The sequence below is a fragment of the Plutella xylostella genome, chromosome 6 (genome assembly GCF_932276165.1).
Source record: "Plutella xylostella chromosome 6, ilPluXylo3.1, whole genome shotgun sequence".
In the NCBI taxonomy this organism is placed as follows: domain Eukaryota; kingdom Metazoa; phylum Arthropoda; class Insecta; order Lepidoptera; family Plutellidae; genus Plutella; species Plutella xylostella.
The window spans coordinates 4,068,440-4,088,607 of NC_063986.1; the positions used below are offsets into that span (position 1 = coordinate 4,068,440).

At 37.4% G+C, this 20,168-nt stretch overlaps 2 protein-coding genes across 10 annotated transcripts in view; one reads left to right on the top strand and one right to left on the bottom strand.

The window, feature by feature from the left end:
• The window catches only part of LOC105384392 (ankyrin repeat domain-containing protein 17), a 48,018-nt gene extending 36,096 nt beyond the window's left edge, over nt 1-11,922 (bottom strand). For 5 of the 9 annotated variants that reach the window (XM_048621704.1, XM_048621706.1, XM_048621709.1 and 2 more), the window contains exons 1-2: nt 11,562-11,922; nt 9,179-9,302 (exon numbers count right to left, since the gene is read on the bottom strand). In XM_048621704.1, the coding sequence (XP_048477661.1) occupies nt 9,179-9,302; nt 11,562-11,750 (313 nt within the window). In that variant the 5' untranslated portion in view covers nt 11,751-11,922. The remainder of the gene's footprint in view (nt 1-9,178; nt 9,303-11,561) is intronic. The other 4 variants (XM_048621710.1, XM_048621707.1, XM_048621711.1 and 1 more) reach the window with 1 other exon arrangement.
• A 438-nt stretch (nt 11,923-12,360) lies between these two features.
• On the top strand, nt 12,361-18,469 carry LOC105384393 (putative thiamine transporter SLC35F3). Its single transcript, XM_038119741.2, has 10 exons — nt 12,361-12,522; nt 12,628-13,027; nt 13,759-13,938; nt 14,268-14,430; nt 14,863-15,041; nt 15,448-15,576; nt 15,993-16,182; nt 17,116-17,205; nt 17,667-17,796; nt 18,236-18,469. Exons 2-10 carry the CDS (start codon nt 12,710-12,712, stop codon nt 18,351-18,353), a joined length of 1,497 nt encoding a protein of 498 aa, XP_037975669.2. The 5' UTR covers nt 12,361-12,522; nt 12,628-12,709; the 3' UTR covers nt 18,354-18,469.
• The last annotated feature ends 1,699 nt before the right edge of the window (nt 18,470-20,168 follow it).

Sequence of the window (20,168 nt, forward strand, 5' to 3'; positions counted from 1 at the left end):
TAAACAAAAAAAAACTAATTAGTGTGATGGTCCCAAATAATATCGATATTTCGAAGTATGTTTTTGTTTCTTAAATATTTTCATAAAATTAGAAAATATTCATACGTTTTTTACTTTAAAGTTTAAAAATAAATATGATAGTTGAAATGTAGCAAAGTGTTTTACTTTTCAATCAAATATCTGTGCTTATGAGGCATTACAAATGGGCTACATATGTAGCCCGCGCGACCATCCTAGGAGTTAAATGAGCGCGCCTACTCTAGTGTTAATCCTTGCAGTTATTACGCCCTTGTAATACGGGATTGGACCCTAGATTAAATACCACCTAGTGCGTATTTTATGCCAGAATGAAAAACATATTAGCTAAAGCATTGTATATTCTACTAGCCATAATACCCAACTATTATATTATGTATTTGTTTGATTATGTTTCACATCGCTACAGAGCGACGTTTACTTATAGTTTTTTAGAAACAATAATACAGATAATATTAAGCCATTGGTGACATGGTGAGATATGGGATAGCAAAAAACCTCATGTAAATATCCGTTATTTTTTAAGTGAACATGTTTTAAAATTTCTTTGAAAATCACAAAATTGCCAAATAAATAGGTCTAACGAGTACTGACATAAATCAAGTATTGGTTGTAGTAATTTTGACCAATATTAACGACACGTGTTAATAGCTAAGTTAGGGTGCTTTTCCACCAGAGATGTGCTATGCAGCTATGCTGCGAAGATGTGATATCTACGCTACGAAAATATGTGACCGTTTCCACCAATACTACGCTAGGTAGCTGTGCGAGGAAGATGCGCTACGAAGATGCGCCGCCGCAAAGTAGCTGTGCGAGAAAGATGCGCATCTCGAGCTATGCTATGTATCGATAGTGGGGAAACGACGGGGGCGGCTACACCACTCGCGATGGTCCATAGCACATATCCATAGCACGCATCCATAGCACGCATCCATAGCACACATCCATAGCACGCATCATTCCATACAAAAAACATATCTTAGTTGAATCCATTTCCACCAGTGCTAAGCTATGTGCTTGGTGTAATATGATTGGTGGATATCAAACGCATCCATAGCATCGTAGCATAGCACATCTCTGGTGGAAAAGCACCCTTATAATAGCCAATCACTGACGCATATTGTAATATTTTATGTAGGCGCTATATCACCCCTATACAAAGGATAACAAGGCCGTAAAATATCGTCAGAAATTAAACAGAATGGCCTAGCCTCACTTCTACTTTTTTCATATTTATATAAAAATATATGTTTACAAACTGAGAAACCTAATTATTGTGAGAATGGTTGATTTTATTATGTAAATACGTAGATATGATACATATGCAATACGAACAAAACACGTAACTTTTAAAGCTCCCCAGCGTAGGTCACTGAACTGTTAATTACTTCATTTAATTAAAACACATCTGGTTATTAAATACTTATAGGAAACCACATGTACATTAGCTTTCTATTAGAAATGGGATTAAACTGAGAGTATTAGTGAAATGCAATACATTGCTTGATATTTGCCTGAAAAGAACATGGCTATATAACTATACATAACTTTCAGACACGAAAGGTTAAGTTAAAACTAAATATCAACTAATTTAATGGAATATGTTTGAAATGAAATGAAATCGTTTATTTTTTCGACGTAGAATATTAGAATTACTTGTCAAAAGTCATAATCTACCACCATTTCACAAATTCCATTCATTTTATTTCAGTATCCATGAAATTTCAGTAATTTGAGTGCAAAGGCACCTCCTGATTATTAGCGAAAGCTATCTCATCACGAGTACTGAAAAGCTGACTAAATAATCACTGGAAAAGTTTAGTCATATTTTAAAATATATTTCCATAAGTACTATTTACGTCTATTCATCGTTGAGAATACTAGAAAATAGAATGACTCGTGGCGAATGGCCCTTGATGAAGACAGCATGCTTTTATTGACCATACACCTTAACAATGCAGTGAATGGTAGCGCGAAATTCCCGCCCATACCTCCAACATTGGGGCCAACACTGGCCGCGTATTGATCTCACATTTTATCGTCCGCCATGGTCTTTATGTTGCATCGTATCTTTGATTAGTGTCAGAAGAATTACCGTTTCGAAACATTATCCGACTGATGTGCAATGTTATTTGCAAGGATTAATGCCTTGTGAAGGACGTTTATTAGACTCGATTGAGAGGTCCATTCGGTCTGTAAAATGGGCGCAATGCAACATAGCTAAAACACTCACGATCAAGTGAAGATGAAGGCTACAACATGAAAAACTAATTAATATCGGTATTAAAAGCTACAATTACTAAGAAAGACTGAGAATATTTCCTTAAAGCTTTCAACATCTATCTTTTTCGGTAAGAGGTAAAAATGCTGAACAAGGTTTGTTATTAGCTCAAAGTTTGCAATTAGACCGGCCAATCAGCGCAGTGATATGCAAATTATGTAAATTCGTATAGATTGTATTGTCACCAGCGGATAGACCTTCGCCCGCAGTTTGCGTTCAACAAAACGTACTTTTGTTATTATATTTTAATTAGTTCACTGTAACTGCGCAATGCTATCACTGGGCTGTAATGCTATAGGCTGTATTTGTACATTGTAGTCTAGGATTTGGGCTGTCAGTGCTAGGTCTTATCGCAACCGGATAGGTTCCACATTAGATCGATGTTAACTTTAAGTGGTATTAAGGCATTGTTTAAGCGTTGAATGCTTGAAAAGTTTGAGATTATTTACCATCAAATACCTGTGCAGTACGTCTAGATGAAGTTGTCTGAATGTCTGCTTTATTTAGGTTAGTGAAAAGGATTATGCGAATCTCGTATCTATTACTATTAGTGCAGAAGGTGTACAGGTATCATCACGAGCATAAGGAAAGGGGCTTTGTAGATCTAATCAAATAACGGAACATGAAAGGTTAAAACTATTTTTTTTGGAGTTTACTTATCAATCGATTTAATACGGTTAAATATAACGTATTAATTACATTAATTAATAGGGCTAAAGCGTCGAATCCAATACAATAAAATATGGCGGAGCAGAAATAGAGCACTTTATGAAACAATCAGACCATGGCACGGGTTAAAAGTTGGCTTGTGGATATCGATTTTGTATGGACAGAGTCAACGCCATCGTCGATGTTTATAGGTAATTAGATGTTGCAGTATGTGATGTTATATTAAGTGGCATATAAAATGAATTAAAATATTATCCTTTGTTTCAAAACTTTCATGAAGTTGTTGAAATGTTCTGCTTTCTAATTAGCCAGAATCGGGATGGCGTTTTAGATTTAATTTACCAATGCATATAAAGGTTTACGTCCTCTGCATATTATAATTAATATAACAATGAATAATACCTTCGCACTAAGACTTAACATACACGGTTTATGTAAGTTAGCATATGACATACTTATGCAGGTCAGTAATAATACCCAAGATGCCATTAATTTTTCCTACACATCTATCATATAACTATGGATATCGTAAACAGTAGTTGCAATGATTAAACGGTTGTTTCAAAGTTGACGAACTATGACTGAATGCACTCATGCAGCTAAAATCTTCGTTTAAACATGCATAAAATTGGTATTATGCCTGCCGTATTAATGACTATGCCTGGGTTAATAGAAAGATTGGCTCTTCTTCATAAAAAGTCATACATAGACGCAAACAGGTCAATCATATTTTTTTCTTCCTTCTTCTTTAGTATAATGAATCAGTTTTGTTCGTCAGGTGATGTCATATTTCAATTTAGCAAATCAAAAGGTCCTTTCAAAACATTTTTTATAAGTGCTGTAGGAATCTTATCAATATACCGTCACATAATATTAAAAATTCCAACGAATAGGGTACAACTTTCTAGTCATCCGCCTATGGACCGACCTTAGTCAAATATATGCTTAGCTATTATTGTTTTCTAATTACGGAGAATGTCTGTTTTCAAACGGCCGTTTTGCCTCATCATTGGCACTTGCAAAATATAACCCAGAATACAATATAATCCATGTTGAATTTAGTTCACAGTGCGTGTCCAGTTGAGCAGGTCTTGGCAGTCGACAGAATGGAACTGTCCTAATTGTAGAAGAAACGAGACGCTCATATCGCTCGCTTTGATAGATATCAATCTATTAGGAACAGAGTGCGGCGCTACGTAACACGTACGCGCTCACCTATGGAGTCCCACCGTCGTTTTACCATTGTAGCCTAGAAGACAATCCACGGTTATGCAACACGAGTGTCGTTGGTTGCGAGTGAATGCTCCGCAGTGGTGTGTTCAAGTAGGTAGTGGGCGAAACCATGAGTGGATCCTCTCTTTGCTATTGTGGGTTACGAACCGCACTGTTGTTTGTTTAAAATCATTTCTTGCCAATTCATTGCTTACTACCGAAGTTCCTTTACATTTTGAGCTTATAACTTGTCTTAGGTTAACTTGGTTAATTTCCGTTGGGGTTTACGTTTTGTATCACATGTATAACATGCTATGTTGAGCACCTGCAGTGGTCATGAAAAATAAAGTGTACTAGTTTTACTACCGCCCCCCTCCCGCCCGCGCCGGGCGCCGCCCCTTCTCAAGGTCGCCCCGTGTCTAAAGCTTTCGTTGTCCGCTGAAAGCTTTCGCACGCCTCATTATTAAATCTAGCCATTTGTCTAGAGCTTTTTGTGAGAACTGTAATATCTTATTTTAAAATTAAATATGGTTACGTTACAAAAAAAACCTTTATTTTATTACTGAATGTGTCTGTATGCCCCAGTTGAGATTTTACCTGAATATTATAGAACCATGCATTTTTTTATGAAACTGTCAGAGTTAAAGATAAATATATAATTTTCCGTGTATTATTGTTTATTTAAAATCCCTCTGTTGTCCACTGCTGGACAAGAGGACTACGGAGCGCCACAACACAGTCCTTAGCCATCCTCTTCAGTATGTATTGTAAACTTTCGGTTTATTATCTACAACATTTGCTTTGTAATATGTTTAACCATCATGCGAGCAATGTTACAGTGACTGATAATCTAGGCGCCAGATAAGGATTAAAATAAATACATCGATGGATAGAAAGACATTAGAGATACCAGAAACATTAGAAATATCAGCTATAAAATGTTTTGTTTAATGCATTGGTACAGGTATGTAACATGATTGCGTGTCTGTTTCAGTAATTCTGATAGCAATTAAATAAACTTTATAGAGATTGCAAATGCTTGTGCAAATCACAAACACATTCAAATCAAGAACAACCCACACCCACAAAAGTAACAACAACAATGTTCCGTAAAAAAACAAAACCAAAAGAAGGTCACATAACCTCCCAAACCCAAGCGCCCGAAAAGAAATGAGGCGGCCTCTTTTCCAAAAAGAAAAAAAAATACTCTATCAAGTGCCAGCCAGATACAAAGTAGGTGCGCTCCCCAAGTAGTAGATTGTAGAAGTAGATCGTGCGTGCATGCAGGCCTCCTTTCCACTTATCATATCAACAGGCATGGTACTGTTAGCAGCCGTCTGCGCGACGCGTCTGCCACATTTGATATGACGCAGTCTTGGTGCGTGGCCCACGGTGCCGACGGTCGCGATACTCACGATCATTTCAATAAGGGTATATTGCAATATGTATGTCAATTCGTATGTGAGTAAGCATCTTTCTTAACAGCTTTTTTGATTAACAATTTGATCATTATGATTAGTCATACTTAACGTGACCATTTATTTTTTTTGTCAGAGCGGGACATCTGCGGATTTATGTTGCAAAAAAAATCTATTGGTACCTATTCATTACAATTTTTATGTAGTCTATGTAGGGAATGAAATCTCGTACGAGATTTCCACCTAGCGAGATCTTGCGAGACGGCAAATTACGGGATCTCGCGAGATTGGAAGAATCGCTATTAAAACATAAATGCTAATGCTTATTTTTAGTAGGTAACTGACAATGTTGCTTAGTTATAAAAATAAAGCGACTTTTATTTAAAAAATGAATGAAAATATTATTTTGTCTCTAACTCTAATAAATAAAATGTTTATGTCTATAATTAATACTCTATTACGGCTAAACAGCTCAAATTGGATAATGCAATATTGGTAAAAAAAAATATTATCTATATTTTGTATTTTGTAAATTTATTACTTTACTTTCAACAATGACGAGTAATAGGAACATTAGTTATTGTAAATAAAAACATAACTTCACAAGTTCTTAAAAAAAAGGCATGAGATCGTATTAATCAAATAAAAGAAGTTCAAAAGAGAATTCTGATCAAGTTATCAAGGTACGGAAACGCAAGTTAATTTTTGTGAAAATTATTTCGATTCTGAAGACATAACTAAATTCTAATTTTAGAGCTCTCAAAACCTTATTGTATTTGTTTAAAATTCGACTCATCATTTTAAGCCGGCATATATTTTTAAGATTATTCTGAGATTTACATAATTATACTAACGTTTTACGTCACTTCCGCCCTAAGAAAATTCGTGACGTTTCTAATGTTTTAACTTACCGCAGTTTTTTTATACTTTTCAACAGTTAATTACTTGCTCAAAAATAAATTATAATCAAAAATATTGTTGGAGGCTTAATTTTGAAATAACAAAGTTTATTAAAAATAATATATGAGCTTTATTTGAATCAAATGCATATTCTCTATTGTAATTTTATTCTGCTTTTTAGCAAAATTTATAGTTTGACAGCGTTAAAATCGTTATCTCGCGAGATCTCGTACGAAATTTAACGAGTTTCAATCTCGTTAAATATGGCCGGGATCTCACGAGTTCGGGATCTCGGCGGGACGAGATTGCAGAGGTAAGAAGATATATAGCTGTCTCAAGTGATTAATGCAAAATGTGGGTAATTTAAATTATCGTTTGGCCTGTTTATGAAAGCGGGACATTTTTGCCCTCGCCGGGGACAGCGGGACGGACAGCTTGAAAGCGGGACTGTCCCGCCGAAAGCGGGACGTATGGTCACCTTAGTCATACTCAAGATTCTCGTGACTCATGAGGTCACGGTATTTTCCTCCTCTGACTAAAGCCTAAATAATTTTAAAAATATTATTTTATATTCATATGAAGCAGTATTCATAATGGGAACGATTCAGAAGGAATCAAACAACTTTTATGCTTACATAACAGTGGATGGTAAAAGGCTGATGATGATGATGAAGAAATAAATACCTCTTACTATAATTTTAAAAACCCCACTGTCAGTAAAAAATTGATTAAATGTATTAACTGAGATGTGTTAACAGAGCCTAAGTAGAAACGCCCTTCTCTCCTATTTTGTACCACACGCAAAGCTAGCAGCATTTATGTTTAACGCCGAGTCCATGTCGAATGAATGGTTTAGTGACGATGTGACTTTTGGAGCACCCTGTCGTGTTGACAAAGAATAAAAACATCCTGTACTTAAAGTTAGTAGTGAGTGGGAGAAGTAGGATACGTACTTACTCTTAATTCACCTTGCATAATTGTATTATGGTTTAGTTTGTATTACTGATAAAATATAAGTTTTAAACAAGTGTAAACGCAAAATTATGTGATATTCCTAAGTACAATATATTTACTTCAAACTTTACAGGATTTTAGAACAAGTGAAAATTTAAGAATTAAGATTTAGCTATGGACAAAAAGAATGAGCTTTATGGATTTGGCCTATGTCCTATGTTTTGAATATTTTACTAAGTATTTAACTATTTTGTGTGTTGCTTTGAAAATTAATAATAATTTAGACATATTATTTAGGCCATACGAGTTTAAAGCCAGTTATATCGTGTCGTGATAAGATAAATCGTGATATTCTTTATTTAAAAGTTAAGTGTAGCATATTTTTTATGATTTTCTTGTTCACCACTATTTGTTTATGGAAAATAAAAAAGATAGGTACATTAACAAAGTTTTTAACTTGTTTCTTCTATTTCACTTTTAGGGCCACTTTTACCAAACGCTAAATGTATTTAAAATTTTATTTAAGTCAAATTTTAAATACATTTTGTACTAACTGACAGACGTTTGACAGACTACTAAATACGTTTAGCGTTTGGTGAAATTCCACCTTAGTATGTACTTAAAAAATAAGTGGATGATATATTGTATTTAGAATACGCATTCGTAATTTAGAATATTAGCACAGCATTGATTTAGAAAGCTAAATACGTGTCACTCACGAATATACCGACTAATGTGTTTAATCACGTAACTGATAGTTAAATTCGTGAGCTTGTAACGTTATTGTTCTAATTATTGTTTCAAATCTTTATTTACAATCGGACACCCACTGTTTCGGGTCATTCCCCTCAAGAGTTAAGAAATTATTAAGATTACCTTACAATCTCAGAATGTTGAAATCATGTGGTCAAATTAAAAACGTGAATTGAGTAAACTCTACCAGCATCAAATACAAAAATATTTCGGAAAACCACAAACAGGGTTTTCCTAACCGACCACTATCATACAATGATTTTTGATGATTTATTTGTACTAAAAAGACTTACACTAAAATAAAATATTTATATGCAATATTAGCACGAGTTTTTTTTATTATAAAAATAATGTTATCTTGTACCTACTTATACTTTTGTTAATAACTTGACCTTCTTTCTAAATCTATTTGTTTTGCAAATTCGTGCTCCATTGATATTATTTGCCCCATATTATCTGTTACAGTTAATATACCTTTGTTCAAAATGTCAACAACTATCCAAATATAAAATATCCAAATACTTATTATGATTGAGAGTGGTGTCTTCCTTGCACTGCTCACTTGACACAGTCAATATATTGTTTATTTTGTTAATTTTTAAATAACAGCTTAATTAAAATGTCACCGTTTACCCACAGTCAAACCAAAAATATTGGTTTTGTGGGAATTCTTCTGTACCCTATGTATCACTGCAATGTTTATAAATAAAATAAATAATAAATATTATAACTAATAATTAACTGTTGGTTCACTTCTTTTTACCTATTCAAAAACCACTTGCTCCTGAAGTATTTTTTATATATTTTAACAATGTATGAAATTATAGATACACATATTATATTATTTAGTCGACTGTACATCCTGGAGTTACGGAGTGACAAGTCTCTATAACACTACCTACAGAGCTGTTAGAGTAGATAAACATTGTTATAGTGACAAAAATGTTGAACTTACCAGCAGCTTCCAAGAGTGCTTCGAGCCTGGCCTGCATCTCGGGGTCGACAACCCGCTCCGGGTCATCGTGGGACAGAAGGAACTTTGATGACTCCGCACCGCCACCTTCTTCTTCCATTTCCGCCTGAAGATTACAAACATTAGGAATTAGCATTTGTTGACAAACATTAGCATTTCAGGGGTAAAATAAAAATGTTGGGTAAATTGATGAGACTTTTACTTCCACACTCCATTGGTCATCCAATGCCATTAATATGGTAAGATTAGAAAGTATGAATATCTTCATACTAATTTGGTATGGGAATCATTAAACCTAAGTACTTCACACATTTCACAGCCCACATCTTAATTTAGCCATCGAAAATTGTTATCTCTGAGCATCAGTTATATTATGAATCACTTTTTGCTCACAAAAATATTCCACAAGCTGCATGTACAAGTGATTTAGATTTATGCAAAAATGTTATCAAAAGAGAGGTGTTATAGTTACAGTTGGTAACATTGTCGAACTGATTGTGGCATCTTAAGCTCAGAACTCAATACCTATACAAAATGCATAGGTATTAAGATATTTATTTATAATGATTCTAAGCTATATTTCATGAAAATCTGTCCAAACATTCAACAATAATGATATTTAAAGAACAATTTCTTTGCATTGGAGGGTTAGCTTATGTACTTAACATCAACCAAGGGCCATTGACCTATAACTTATTTTGTTATGATTATAGTATACAATAATTTCAGAGCAATGCTATGAACAGAATCTTATTTTTCACTGGTTATAATTCTACAACTAACAGCATAAACCAAGTCACATGCAATTCCATTTTATTTATGAATTGTCAGCATACCTATATTATTATGTTATTGCACTGATAAAACCAGTTTCAAACACAAAATTTCATTGAAGGTCATAGTTATAAAAACAAAATAATCAGATTAGCAGAATTATGATTTAAGTAAATAGTTTCCTCCCTTTGTTGTTAGCAGAAACATTGTTTTATCCAAGAAAAATACTGAAAATTGAGGCAGCAGTCTAGTGTACTAGCAGTCCAGAATAGTAGTCATAACAGAAGGCAGTTATTTTCACAACCATAAGATCTGTTAACTTATAGTGTAAGAGCTATAAGCCTACTTGAACAACTGTGATAGCGGTAGACATGTTTATTCTATGTTTTGCAGACAATATACAAAAACAGTATATTCTTGATAAATCCAGTGTGTGAAATTGATTATTTAAAAATAATGATGTTAATGATTCATAGAATGAATAATGATCATTAGGAAAAGTCAAAGATTTCTCAATATCCTTTATATTACATCTAGATCAGGCATTGAGGTAGGTATATTATTAAATTAAAACCTACACTATGAAATCTGTTAAATAACAGCAACAATCAGTGTTAACAAAACAACAATAGGTTAGTAAGGTTATGATAGACAAATACAGGAAAGCCATAACAATAAAGAAATAACCATTCAAATTAATGTTAGAATCACAAGGACCATTCAACATGAAAATACAAATGTATAAAATATGGTAAATAGTCTGTGGCACACACATTATGCGGGGTAAGTGTGGTTACTGAAACTGCACAGCTATTGTGTAGGGGAAGCCTGCTGCACTCTGTTGAGATCTCTTCCACTTACCAACAGGTCTGGCCTGCTTAGGCACAAACAAGCCAGCAAGATCTATAACACCAACGAGAAATATGTAAGACAAACTGACAATGTCTGCTTGAGCATAAGGTTGCATTGTTGTTTACTAAATGGTCCTTGCAATTCCCTAACCATGTTTTTGCGCGTACTGTTATTGGCGTAATTAATGCATTGATCATTAAAAAATAGAAATGCATGTCAACAGTAGTGATATAGAAACATACACATTATATAATTTGTGGCTTCCTATGAATGAAAACACGATATTTTGCGCGTAATATCTTCGAAATACATGTGATTCAAGTAACATGGCCACTGGTTCAATGTACAAAACATACATAGTTTATGAGGAGCCGTGGCTTGGATTAGGCATCCAGGCTTCTAGAGTTCCAAAGAATCAATTGAACACTGTCTTGGAGCGCCAGGCATAAATAATTTCATGCATTACTGAGAGAGTATGTACGTACTTAGGACTTTCTGACGTTTTACGGAATATTTGGCAAGCAACTACTGTGTTGAGGAGTACAATGAATTTCTCTTTATCGGCATGCTGCACCTGAATCTGAACCTTTATCACTATGATGCATGTTTATTTTGATGATGGGAAAGGAAATTCGTCAATGAGACATGTACAAAATGTCCCTAGCAGTATATAGAGCGGTACAGATAAATCACATTCCCTTGCTGCCACCGCCTCTTCCGAAAACAAAACACGTTTTACCTCGGACACGGAGTCATCCTCGCTTTCTGAAGAGTCCGTCATGTATTTGGCAGGCGCTCCTGAATACGTTTCGGTTTCAGATTTGGCCGGACTCGAAGCCGAACTTTGAGGAGTGGACGATTTTACCACATCAAGTTGCACATTCACCTTATCGATATTTCGGTTTTCAGACTGTCCAACATTCTGCATTTTTGTCCTAATCCAATATAACTTAACTAGTCTTTCAGTATCAACACTTTTTCTACGAAATTAACACGTTCTTTTTATTAGCAAACAAAATTTATTTCGTCATTTAGCCAGGTTGATACCCGCCATGTCTACTACTATGGCGAGGTTCCCGGATGCTTCAAGTAGGCTAACCAATTATCTCCCTCTGGTGAAGACAATAAGAACTATAATTCTACTCCTATGCCATCTCTTGGCAAAAATGCGTACCGAAACCATAGACAATCTATTTGTATTTTTTAAACAATCGCATTTTATTTTATAATGCCTACTTATTTTACTATTTAGGGCTTGAAATAAAATATTTCGTGTACCAAAATATGTTTTGTACCTCGCTTTTGGTTGAAATTTTACATAACGTATTTTTTCTTTTGTTTTTAGTTAACTTTTTGAATCATATCAAAACCAGAGTGTAGACTAGAATTTTATTTATCTGTGATGCTATTTTAGTAAATATTGTCTGTGGTAATATATGTTGCCATTATTAAAAAATATTAATTTGAATGAACGAAAAAAATGTAGCGAAGTTCCCATAGCCGAAATTAAGCCGATAAGCCGAAATACAAGAAAAGTGAGTGAATGATGCAAAGAAAAATAAGAAAATCTATTTTTTTGACATTTGTTCAATTTGTTTTAAAGTTTGAAATGGATAAATAAATCACATTTTATTGATTAAAAATGTAATTTTCTACCATTACTCTACGATGTGATGAAAGCATCTAATTGGAAAATACTTGTGAGTATAACATTTATTATATCACCATCAAATACGACATACACAAACTATACAAATCGATTTTCAACAACAAACAAGGTGTCATGTCTGGTTTTTCCTTTTCAGGCTGTAAATGTGTTCAGTGGGAGCTTCTTCGTCTTTTATTAGAAAATGTAGTGGTCACTACGGGTGACAGAAACCCGGCACGATGGTTAGGGACGGTGATCTGCCCACGATATTTAACCCGAAGCGCGTGCGGGCGCCGTCGGTGATCATCACGAGCGAGGAGGTGGTGGATGAGCGCGGCGGCGGGTCCGGGGTGTTGCGCGCCAACGGGCCGCCGACGCCGCTGAGCCCGCGCGCGCCGCTCACCCCGCAGACCTCTATCTCCTCCGCTCCCCCGCTCACCACCCAGACCTCGCTCCAGCACGGCTACAGTGAGTCCGCCACCAGCAGTCAGGATGAGGAGCGCCAGCTGCGCGAGAAGCGCTGCCCGAGGTCCTGCTGCTCTAAGATGGCCAAGAAGGTAATGGAATGTCCCTCCAAAGTTTTGGTGTTTGTTGGTAAAACATCCTGGCTTATGTGTAGTGCATATTCATGTACAAAGCCTGGATGTAGTAACAGAATGGAATACCTACCATGTCATTTTTAAGATTACCCAAATAGCTACAATTATCTCTTTCTAGATTTAATTTCCTGAGTTTACTAGGTTGATTTTTTTATCTGGTTTTAGCTGCAATATATGACACCTCACTCTAATGCAGCCATGACATAGAATTAGCATAAAATGATCTTGTACAGCTTCCTTCTTATGACTTACAGTGTAACCTATACAACTCTTTTCACAGTACTTAAGTATGTACTACCTACTCGCTTTTACAAGGCTTAATAATTTATCTCTATAAGCTATTTCATAGGCTAAAATGCTAAAATGTGAAATTCACAGTACTTAAGTATGTACTACCTACTCGATTTTACAAGGCTTAGTGCTAATTTCACCATTCTCGGTTAGAGCATAACCAGGGAGTAGTGGTTAACTTTTGACACATCTGTCATGAATTTTATATGGAGATGACGTTTAATTTATAAATCAGTCACTGTCCGTTAGATTACCAGAATGGTGAAATTGGCACTTAATAATTTATCTTTAAGCTATTTCCCACTAGGCTAAAATCTGAAATTCATAATCTCTCATTTTCAAATAAGATTTGTGAAATTTTTGCTTTCAAAAAATTTAATAAAATTATTTATTTCCAGATATACTATGGCATCTGCGTGACATGCATCCTTACTATTTCGTGGGTGACGGCGACGCACTGCATCAAGTATATGTACATACAGCAGCTGCAACCAACCCCTCTTCCCGCCCCCACTGCCTCCAGCACCGAGGGCTATGTCGTTGCTTACACTAATATTACTTCTAAACACCGCCCTCCGGTAAGTGAAGCCACTGGTGTATGAGTTAAGTCATCTAGATTAGGAAACTATCTATATGAAAGCTTGTATGTAAAGAAGGTAGTATAAAGACAGCTATGGCAAGAGCTGATTCATGATCAGATATAAACAGATCCACAATATTAACTCTGTTTCTTTAAATACAGCTAAGAGATCATAACCGTTTTATTCTCATAACTCATAAGATCTATCTAAATCTTTTTACCTCATAATAACAGTCTACTGTTTCATTTACCAATTCATGTTGGCTTACATCTTATGTAATAGCAGAAACGAGCTAAGTGTTATAAAGCAAAATTATTCATCCACAGCACTTCAACGCGCCGTTCTTCACGGCGTGGTTCTGCACCAACTGGCTGATGTTCTTCTACCCGCTGTACCTAGTGGTGATGCTGGTGCACAACAAGTGCAAGTCCACGGGGGACATCGTGTCTGATGCCTTCAGGGACTTCCGGGAAAAAGGGTTCACTTTTGGTGAGTGATGAGTGTATAATCTTTATTTTTCATAGCAATTGACTCCCTTACACACGTTATGTTTAACTAAAGCCACATACATGTACTTATGTCGTTACAAATGTGTTGTGTTTTTACAAGAACGGATATTCTTAACTGCCACAGCTGATCCGTATACTATCCATATACTTAGGTACTACAAAAGTTGTAAGCAAAATGATAGAGTCTGAATCTGTTTATACCATGATACAGGCTTTTAAAAAAAGGGTATTAATATTATGTCGCAACGCAAGGGAGTGACCCAGGGGGTCATTCTGAACAACTTATGTTCTACGACTTTAAAAGGCTCAGTGTGCAATGATACCCATACCAAACGCTACGATTGGGCGCATTTTAATATTTTCTGTGTCAAATACATAATTTACTTAGGTATTCTTATTCCTCTCCCAACAGCTCGCTTCCTAAGCCGCTGCAGTCTCTTCTGTCTCCTCTGGGTGGTGACGGCCTACATGTTCGCCTACTCTCTACAAATCCTGCAAGCCACGGACGCGGTGGCACTCTTCGCTACTAATGTCTCCTGCGTGTATCTTTTGTCTTGGGTGATACTGCATGAGCAGTTTGTCGGTGTTCGAGTGAGTAAATAAAATAGTTATGTATTTTTATGAAGGTAGGAAAGTAAATAGAAACCCGTAACCTTTGCCCAAAACTGCAACATTGCTGTAATAGCATCATAAAGCGGATCCTTCCACCGGAGTGGTGTTTTTAGCGTTATGCAAAATTCTGTGACGATATGTCGTGTTTCTTGGCGGTTTTATGTGTACTATGCTATTGAACCGACAATGCCACCTGACCCTGTCGGAATGTTATATCATTTTTTTTTCGTAGAACACCAGAATATTTTAAGTATATTTCCAAAATTATTAGCAATTTGGAAGGATATTAGTTAATTGTAAATAAATTTCAGTAAATCCCACACTAGTCTGAGCGTGTGTCTACATAGGTCCGACAGTTGTCCCTACAAGCGCCCTATTCTTCCAGATCGTGGCCACAATAATGTGCGACACGGGTATCGCCCTGCTGGCGTACATGGACGGCATCACGGGCAGCTCTACACTAGGAGGAGTGGTGTTAGCCGCCTTCGCCGCCGCCGGCTTCGGGATCTTTAAGGTTAGAGCTGAGGATAGTGTATTTAAGCCATAACTATAACTACTTATAGCGACTCAAAGTTTTTGTTACTAAAAGGTTACATCTTTTAGACGCACTTGAAGTAGGAAGTTTTGCAAATTGCAGAAGACACAGCATATTAGTTTTTGTAATGATTTATACATGCCTAAAAGGCGTGGGGCGATGCCTGATCGCACAGAATATGGCTGTAACAGTAGCTGCCATATAATCTACACGAACTATCATACAGTTTGTTGGGAAGCAGCGGGCCGCATTATCATATTGAATACACATCAAAAACTCTGAGCTGCGGTCTAACATAATGGTCAGCTACCGAAGGCGAAAGCTATTACGCGAGGGCCAATAAATATTTAATTGCGTCTGTTCATTTAACACTTTAATAATCTTTCCATCCGCAGGTGCTAAGCCGCAAAGTGATGGGCGAGATAACAATCGGTCAGCGCGCCCTCTTCTTCTCTCTCCTGGGGCTGGTGAACCTGTCTCTACTGTGGCCCGTGTGCGTGCTGCTGTACCTGAGCGGCTCGGAGGCGCTGCCCGCCGGCGCCGTGCCCTGGCCGCCGCTGCTGGCCGCTGCTGTCGCGCTGCTGGGTACGTGGACCAATGAGGAGACGGTGTTTAGGACCCCGTGTGAAAATGGAGCGATTGTATTGGTGCCCGCTATGCCACTCCGTCGCTATTCGTCTATTAGAGCGACGTCAATGGCGTACGATACGCCGCTCTGTCGCTATTCGTCTGTAGATGGGCTTTGTACCGTGCTCGGTCGCTATAAGTGCGCTCTATACCGATGCCGTTGTATCTAACTAATACACTTTCTGTACCAGAATCTATAGTAAGACGTCATGTATATCACGTCGGGGTTACCAATTTTGCCATGTATGGTCCGCTAGGTCGCTATCATTAGTTCAATATTCCATGTGTGCCGCCGGCGCCGTGCCCTGGCCGCCGCTACTGGCTGCAGCTGTCGCGCTGCTACGTACGTGGACCCACCAATGAGAAGGCAGTTTATATATAGGTCCCTCTATAGTGCGATCTATACCGAGACCGTTTAGCCAACACGCCAAGTGTATCACGTGGGATTCACCATATTGCCATTAATGTCCGCCGCTGCTGGCTGCTGCTGTCGCGCTCTTGGGTAGGTGGACCAATGAGGAGACGGGATTTAGGTCTCTTTAGAGATGTGTGTGCTAGCTAACGATATAGCTAGATACACTACGTCACTAGGGACTAATGAGTAGATGCTTTATAGGAGGCAACAGTAGAGTGTGTGTCAAAACCGCCAAACAAAACGGCTAAACGCAAACTAATCGAAAATCGAGTATTGGTACGCGTTATAGCACGCTCGGTCGCTGTTCGACATAAATGCGTGGTGGCTGTATCAATAATAAGATTATCACTTTGGGGTCACCAATTTCCTAAGTATATGGTCCGCTGGGTCAGTATTGGACTAAGGGCCGCCACTTTGTTCAATCCTAAAAAACTATGAAGATTTTCTTATATTAATTATTGTTATTTTTGTTTCAGTTTTCCACTTGGTGTACCAGTTTGGGAACATTGTGACGTACAATATCTTCATTTCACTCGCTCTCGTCACCGCGCTGCCGGCCTCTGCAGGTGAGATTATTTTGTCAAAAGTTATGACTTCCGTAACTAAAGAAACTATATATATGAACATGGCGGCTGAAAGTATCTCTTACCTTCTCTATGTAGGCAATTAAGAAGTATGAACATATACTCAATACTGATTGTAAGATTGTAACCTATTATCATACACTTATATCATGTGTTAAGCCAGTCTGTGACTTCATCCAGGGTGCTAGCTGAAAACCAGCGCTATGAACTACTTCAGCTATAACCCGTTTCAGCACCGGGAAGCAAACACTTGCTTATTCTACTATTCAATAAGTTATTTCTTTTATTTCACAATTTTTTGTTGTTGTAATGTTTGTTTGTGCGTAAAATAAATGTATCTTTCTTTCTAATCCTCTTAGCATTAAGCCCACCTTTTGTACATGTATTTTTATATTTGTGCAATAAAGAATTAAATAAATAAATAATCCCTGCTTTTTCCTCAGCCCTGGACGTGGCCCTGTACGACAGTTCGTTCGAGGGCATGAAGCTGGCGGGGCTGGTGCTGATCGCGGTGGGCTTCTTCCTCGTCATGTTCCCCGACAACTGGCCCGACTACATCATGCGGTTGTTGAGGTAATGCCGTGGATGGATGATGAATAGAACATGGAAGTATTTGATGGGGAGATGGTAAATTATTCGGTGGAGATACATGTAACCCACCTTTCTAAGCTGTGATGAAGAAAGCCCATGTTCTACACTGGATACAGTATTAACCCGCGAGTGTGTGTGTTGTATGACCCATAGAATGATAAGAGAGCGGTTTAAATTAATGCAATGATGAATAGCTGCGTTGCTACTAGCTACCCAGCGTAACTAGACACATCTTCCTTCGCTTCACGACCAAATTCTTTTCATGGTTACCTGTCTACCTCGCTCACATCGCGCGGTCTGAATCTTATCCTTTACTATAATTTTAAAAGTATTCTTCCGGCTTGTTGCCAAATAAAAAGCCTACTAAAAACTTCACAATTTAACTTTACATTCTTAATTAAACTTCCAACTAACCCGCCAGATGGAGCCGCAGCCGCAAGCGCGGCGGCGTGGGCTCGGGCCGCAGCCGGGACCCGATGGATTACCGCACCGGCTACATCCGCTCCCACCTGCGCTCGCCCAGCGGCCGCGTGCGGTGACCGCCCGACCCCGACGACCAGCCAATGGGCGGCGGCGGGGCGGCCACCACCGAGCTGTGATTGGATGGAGGGCGTGGACCAGCCAATGAGCAGCAGGGAAGCGGTGGCGGTGGATATTAAGGAACTGTGATTGGATGGCGTGCGTGACTAAGTTTTCAGCTTTATTCAGACCTAAGCCATACTGCTGTCTACCATTGATGTTTGATGATTAAAGAGATACAGCTAAGGGCTTTCACAAAAAACATGATAGAATAGAATAGAATAGAATACTACTTTATTGACTTAAAAACAATTTACACATGATAACATAACATGATACGACGGGTTCCGCTCATCTCGCATAATCTTTATTGACCAAAACTCATTTCGCATAACTCGTATGGTCTAAACTTTTTTGGCCGAACCATCACTTTGCCAAGACTTATGTGGCATAAGGCTCGTTTCGTCTAAAACTCTTTAGGCACAATCTTTAAACACCTAAGTTTCGTTTGCTCAAATTTATGTTCGTCTATACCTATGTATAATCTTGTTTCTCGTAATGTTATCTTAATAAATAATATATTAAGTATGTAGTAAATGTAAAAATTGTGGTATTTTTCTCCTACATCCCGAAAATCACGATATTGTATGATCAAAAAATCGAAAGTTAACGACCAATATAATTATTACAAACCCCATGAGATCGAAACCTAAAAATAGGTGCGACGACGAGCAAAGCGAGGAGGAGCGTGTTAGGTGCACATGTTCATCAAAACCAAAGCGGAGCGCAGCGAAGCGGAGCGGAGCGTTTCCCAAACAGCGGAAACAATACAAGGCACCAGTTTGCGCTATGTAGGGAGACGCTCCATCAAAGTTAAAGCCAAACGAATATTATTACTTTGTATAAACCTATGCCATAGCATTATTAGGCTATTCAAGATTTGGCCATACCATTATTAGGCTAAACAATGTTATGCGAAATAACTTTTTACTAAACGAGATTTATGCCATACGATTTTCGGCGTAACGAGACTTTGACCAAACGTTACTATGCAATACGAGATTAGGCAAATAAATCTTATGCCAAAAAAGGTAGAACCTGATACGACGTCACGTCGTCTCTTTCCCACCCAGGTATTCAATGAGATGGGTTGGATAGAGCGAGAGAATTGCAAGTATCGTGTTTATTTGTTGGAGCCCTAAGCTATGTCTCTTTATCGATAGTAGAGACAGGGGTGTCGCTTCGGTCTGAACTGAATATGCCTCCATTGTGTAACTTGAAATGAGGTTGTTGAGTCTGAACTTTTTCATGCATTGGACAATCCGACCATTACTATACTACAATTAGGCCAAACAACATCCTTCGGCCGAAATATCTATGACTATGACTTTGCTTCCATCTTAGCTTATGCCACGAGATTTGGAAAGAAATAAAAATTATCAGGAGAGGTTTATAGTGTCCGATAGTTTTATTTTTTACTAAATCTCGTGGTTAAATACAGACTTTTCTGCTTTCGAAGAGCTCTGTATCAGCTAGTAAAAGATACTTGATTTATTTTATATGGTGTGGCATAAAAATGTGTAAAAGGTGACTTTGATCAGCAAATGATAAGAAGACAGTTTATAGTAAAATAGGATTTACATCACACCATAGAAAATAAAATAAATCGAGTAATTTTTATCTTCCTCTTGACATCACAAAAGACGTTAATTCGTCGATCTTTGACTATAAAACTAATCTTACTGTATATCTCGCTTATCGTCGAGATATCCCTTAGCTCTATTTATTCTTCAAGTTAAAAAGTAGATCGTCTTAGATTGCAACTACACGAATAA